Raw genomic sequence first — 5,651 nt, 5'->3', positions numbered from 1 at the left:
TTCACATGTTGAAAGGCGTTCTGGATGTGCGAGAGCTGGAACAATCCGGTAAGTCGACCTCAGTTAAGTCTTATTTTCTTTTCCTAACCTTTGCTGCTGCCTTTAATCCGATGCCTCGCATTATATCGACCTAGTGTCCTCTAAACCATGCTAACGCGTTGATTAGTTGGGAAGGTTACTCTCCGCACACTCTTAGACGATGATCTTATTCTCGAAAGAATGACATGTCCCATAGGTGTATTGCTTATAATATTTGAGGCGCGCCCAGAAGTGATTGTGAACATCGCAGCCCTATCAATTAAGTCCGGAAATGCAGCTATCTTAAAAGGTACTTGTACTAATCAATCCATTTAACCGTCATATAGCCATTGCAGAGAGCTGATAACAAATTCGATTGAAGGGGGCAAGGAATCGACGGAATCCTTCGTGGCCATCTCCAATGTCCTTGCAGAAGCAATATCCCTGTCACAAGTTCCAAACGCTTCTATCCAGCTTGTGAAAACAAGAGATGCAATCCTCCCCCTCCTTGCGCAGGATAAACATATCGATCTCGTCATTCCCCGCGGATCTAACGACCTCGTCCGCCACGTGAAGGATAACACTAAAATCCCCGTCCTCGGGCATGCGGATGGCATCTGCTCGATATATCTTCACTCGGATGCCGACTTGTTAATGGCGAAGAAAATTATCATTGATGCCAAAACCGGCTATCCCGCCGCCTGTAACGCCGCGGAGACACTATTGGTGGACCGCGATGCCCTGTCCGTTCAGCTACCAGCCATTGCGGAGGCCCTGCTCTCAAAAAGCGTCAGCCTTCGTTGTGATGCTTTATCGAAACAAGCTCTCCAGGAAAAGCTCACAGCGGCCCAATCTGCACTACTGCAAGACGCAACCGAGACTGATTACAACACTGAGTTTTTAGACCTCACTCTCGCCATCAAAACGGTTACGCCTTCATCTACGGAGACCTCTGTTGACGCTGCCATTGCCCATATAAATGCACATTCTTCGAAACACACAGATGCCATTTTAACTTCCTCAAAGACTACTGCGGAACGTTTCCTAGCTGGTGTCGATAGCGCTGGTGTTTATTGGAACGCGAGCACTCGATTAGCTGACGGAATGCGATACGGGTTTGGGACAGAAGTTGGGATTAGTACGAACAAGATTCATTCAAGGGGACCAGTAGGCTTGGAGGGTTTGACTATCTACAAGTATTTAATTAGGGGTAACGGTCAGGCTGCTGGTGATTATTTTGAAGGTGAGGGTGGAAAAAGCTGGAAACATCGGCAGTTAAGTATATAGTATCCTGGGGAATGTCTGCCGCGGAGCGCATATGATCGATATTCCCCCCAGAAAGAAAAAGTAATGACGTATATAATTTGCCGGGGAAGGGAGCGGCTTCTCCGTTCCCCCCCTAACTTTTATTCCATCCCAAGTCTTGGAATTTTAAAAGTGTTATCCCGTAGGTTACACCCTTGTATGGTGGATTGCAGGCTGAGACTGCTACCCTATACTCACTTTGTAGGAAACCCTTGTTACTGTTATTTCGCTTCTCCCTTCCTTTTCAATGAGGGGAAGAAAAAAAAAATCGGTGAAATTAGACGAAATAAATGAAGAAAAGGTTCAGGAACTCTGGGGAGGTAAAGTTGTCAAGCATAACTCATTATGGGCTCGTTCAATTTGACTAGAAACCTACAATGGCTAACTTCGCAAGCCCGCCTCAAATATTTTGCTGAACCCAAATAAGAACCATAGAAAAATAAACACCTTAAACCTTGAAGCCTCGCGACCGTCTCCGACCACGAGCTCGTTCGAATTTTCGACCTTTACTTTGAACTCTTGGTTTCTACACAGACAAAAAGCAGCGGGTTAGTAAAAACTGAATATCCAGGTGAGATGAATATGCGTATCTATTGGAAAGCATCTAACCTTTCCACTATGTGGACCGAATCCGAAATGTTTGAAAGACTCCCTGGCATTTTTGGGACCTCGTAGCAGCAAAGTATTGGCGCCAGTTGGGGCTCTGAGCGCGAGTTGGTCTAGAGTCAAGGTCTCACCGCCAGCTTTTTCAATTCTGGCCCTTGCGGTGGCAGTAAATCGGAGAGCTGCGACCGACATCTTTGGGACGTTGAGGAGGCGATTGTCATCAGTAATGGTACCAACAACAACAATAGTCTTTCCCTTGTTTGCTTCAGCGGTCTCCTTGGTTCCTACGGCGGCTACGATTCGAGATAGAGAAACGGGAGGACGATTGACGCGTGACATAAAGAGACGGCGTAGGATGACTTTGTTGAAGTTCGAGTCGGTACGACCTGTTTGTTATTTGGTTTTCAGATCTCTATTTTTTGTGGTGTGCTCTCCTTTCGGCCTAATTCTTCGAAAGGCTTCGCGGGGATTTTAGCTTACGGGCAAGGAAGCGGTAAAGCTTCACGAGAAGTAGGAGGTAGACATTCTCGCTCTTAGGTGCTTTGCGGTGGGAGCCCCGAACATGGTGACGGTCCAAATCGATACCTGCGAGGATTGAGAAGAGATTTGTGTCAGTACTCCACGGCAGCCGCTAGTCAGGTCTAAATAGAGCAAAACATTCAAAACAAATTCAGGATAACATTTGTTCCAAGTAACTTACCCATGGCTGCTGATGGAAATGGATACCGTTGTCGAAAGCTGACTTTTGAACCGATGCGAGATTCTAAGGTAGTCAGTCAGATGTGTTGCTTGACAAGATTTTTGGAGCAAGTTGGAGGGAGTGTGCGGGCGTAACCCTACGCTAGCTCGTTTGGGACAGGTTGTCAAAGAGCCGCGTTCCTAGCTTTACCATACCTCGCTAGTAAATGGAAAGTAGTGCGACTGCAAACTTTGGCAGAAGATACAGCCAGAGAGCAGGTGGAGATGCGGTGAGTCGTCCAGCAAATTGATGATCTGGGTATACACCTCGATATCTATACACTGATGTATTTACAACATTTTGCGCCGAACAGCTAGTCTATAGAATTTAGATTCAAGAACAATTTTCGGTTTCCCCACTCTTAAAACGATGTCAACTTGTTCGACCTCTAGCAATTTTTCGGCTGGTCAAATGCGAGAAGTATAGGGAAATTCAGGGAACAGATGTTAAAATAGAAAGCGAAATGACAAAAGAGACAGATAGGTGAAACACAATTAACCGCCGAAGAGAAAATGTCTAGTATGTATGGAACGAGATGGCAGGGTAAGGACTCTTTGACACGGTCATGGCACAGAATGCGAATAGGAATTGGCTGAAATTGATCACAACACGGGAGCGAATGTCGGGGACAGGTTGTCAATTTGGTTTTGGATCATATAATCTCTATTCATCATCACCGAGGCCGACCAAAAAATCACGCGTTAGTTCATAGCTGAGCCAACTGCTCGCCATGCTTGGGGCCACTTTGAGTAAGTTCGGAACAATTCCTTTATATAAACCTCTAACTCCTTCTTGCTTCACGATAACCTTCACTGCATCCCATACTGAGGTGTACTGGTACCCCAAACCCGACATGGTGTTGACCTGGAACCTTCTTCGAAGGACATCACTGCAGCGACTAATTAGACAGCAATCAAGAAAGTAAAGGAAACCCCGTCTTACAATGGATATGTGCATGTTTGTGCAACAGCTCCTGATATTGCGCCGGCCAACAACTTGCGGTAAGGACTAGGGTTAAGGTCTCCTTCAGGCGTAAGGTACTTTCGTACTGACTCATAAGTCATAAAATTTAATCCAACCTTTTAAAAGCGTTTAGAGTTTGTCATTGGGATAATGGGGTTCCGTTTTAGTGATTCAACACTTACGTAAGGAGCAACTCCGGCAATAGTGGGGATTATTCCGCGGTACAGCGCAAGGAAGCCTCCTTCAGTCTTGTACATCAACCGCATTGTTTGGAATATTCCAGGCAACTGCTTTTCTTGTCCTTTCCGCAATTCCCTAAACGACGCAGACTGGATCGAAAGTCGTGTCCTTACGATATCTAATGGATAAGTAAATGTGACAGACGTGATACCCGCGATACCTCCACATATTAAGCGACGAAGAGGAGTAAGTTCTGCCCCAGGAGCCGGCTCAAAGAGCTGAGGTCTTTGTTAGCAAATAAACAGTAAATATCGCAACACGGGTTGGAGAATCCAATAGCGTGAAGTAGTAGCGATCAAGATGGCATTAAATTTATTAAAAATGAAATTAAGCAAGACAAGGGAGAGTAAATATTAGACGGAAGAGAAATAAATGGACGTAGGCGTACCCTTCTATAAAAGCTATAGCTTCCAAATTGTACAGCAGAATAAGGCACTATTCGTATGCAATTTGTCCCGTTGCCACGCATGTAGCCTTTCCACCCTTCTTCTTTGCCTATTTTCACCAATGCTTTCCATATTGACAGTTTGTATTCCGTTCGGCCAACGCTCTGGATTTGAAGCAAAATCTTCAATCGCTCGAGGGGGGAGACTATTGTTCGCGATACCGCACCAGCAACCCCACCCGCAATGAAGGCAGCCGTCACGGGTTCTGATAATCTGTCCCTAATCTGTCTAACGACAGGCGTAGGCGGTTGTGGGAGAGGGTCCTGATCGAATTCATTAGAGAAGTACGTACCCTTGGGGAGCTTGCAGGTGCGGAGAGGTATGAGATTCAAAAGGGGAGCGATACGGTAATTCATATTCATACCTTTATACGCGACTCGGATTTGCCAGATGATAAGGGTGTCATCTCCTTTTCCGAAGTTTCATTTCGAGCCGCATCTCTAGGACCGAGGCTCATGGTGAGGAACCCGTTTCACGAACCCTAACTCCCACGTAAGGGTTGAGTCCCTGATCTCGCAAACTAGCCAAAACACGTTGGACGAGTAAATCACTTCGTGTGAGTATCTTGGGAAAGCTCTTTCATCAGGCGGGGATCAAAAGAGAAATACAACGCTCTGCAGATATGTGCTACTGGTCTGAAAGGCAGTCTTCTGGCAACAAAAGTCTTGACACTGCGCAGTCCATGGAAAAGCGTACAGCCGTGAGGCAGTCTCGATATTAAAAGCGATGGTCCGAGGCGAGGGGTGAGAGATTGGATGTCTATTTTGCAAATGGTATATTTTCTCCTTCTCACACGCGCCTAATTCCTTATCAACCTGTCAAACGGCTGAAACAGAGAATAGGGCTGAGTGAAGGATACGTCAACTGATCAGGTTGGGAGATCGCACTAGGACAATGATACCAATTGCAACAAGAAGCCGTGACGATATTGCCTGGCAGATGGTGGGGCATTTAACTAATGAGCGTAGCGGCAATAAACAAATTCCAAAGCGCTCCAGCGTCCCAATTTTGCGCTGGCTTCAAATTGATTTTGGTTTTTTTTTTTTTTTTTTTTTTTTTTTTTGGGAAATCTTGTTCCTATTTTTTTCGCGCTTCCAAGTTGTTGCTTCCAATATCACGTGACATGATTGTAAACCGCTCCCAAAGCGTGCCTTTCCAAGGTTCCAAGGTTGGTTTCGTGAAATATCAAATTCGAGTGTGCCGTAGATGCACAGGAGAGGCTGTTCACGATATTGCCATGATTATATTATCATTATAGCTGTGGAAGTCAAGAAAGCCATACAATACCGCACCAAACAAGTTGATACGATGGACCAAGTATTGACCATAATATC

General features: G+C 45.6%; 3 protein-coding genes across 3 annotated transcripts; 1 reads left to right on the top strand and 2 right to left on the bottom strand.

The window, feature by feature from the left end:
* Positions 1–5: 5 nt before the first annotated feature.
* HCAG_07464 (gamma-glutamyl phosphate reductase) lies at positions 6–1,501 on the top strand (the record flags this gene model as incomplete). The annotated part of the gene is made up of 4 exons (XM_001537992.1): positions 6–48; positions 167–328; positions 401–1,261; positions 1,470–1,501. The coding sequence occupies 4 exons, from the start codon at positions 6–8 to the stop codon at positions 1,499–1,501; spliced, it is 1,098 nt and encodes a 365-aa protein (XP_001538042.1).
* A 270-nt stretch (positions 1,502–1,771) lies between these two features.
* Positions 1,772–2,633, bottom strand: HCAG_07463 (60S ribosomal protein L18; the record flags this gene model as incomplete). Its single annotated transcript, XM_001537991.1, has 4 exons — positions 1,772–1,849; positions 1,933–2,315; positions 2,410–2,514; positions 2,630–2,633. 4 exons carry the CDS (start codon positions 2,631–2,633, stop codon positions 1,772–1,774), a joined length of 570 nt encoding a protein of 189 aa, XP_001538041.1.
* Positions 2,634–3,331: 698 nt separating this feature from the next.
* HCAG_07462 (hypothetical protein) lies at positions 3,332–4,774 on the bottom strand (the record flags this gene model as incomplete). The annotated part of the gene is made up of 5 exons (XM_001537990.1): positions 3,332–3,557; positions 3,611–3,747; positions 3,814–4,089; positions 4,260–4,580; positions 4,682–4,774. 5 exons carry the CDS (start codon positions 4,772–4,774, stop codon positions 3,332–3,334), a joined length of 1,053 nt encoding a protein of 350 aa, XP_001538040.1.
* Positions 4,775–5,651: the final 877 nt, after the last annotated feature.

The sequence above is a fragment of the Histoplasma capsulatum genome, genomic scaffold, assembly GCF_000149585.1.
Source record: "Histoplasma capsulatum NAm1 scaffold_8 genomic scaffold, whole genome shotgun sequence".
Taxonomy (NCBI): domain Eukaryota; kingdom Fungi; phylum Ascomycota; class Eurotiomycetes; order Onygenales; family Ajellomycetaceae; genus Histoplasma; species Histoplasma mississippiense.
This window is presented reverse-complemented; position numbering and strand designations above follow the sequence as displayed.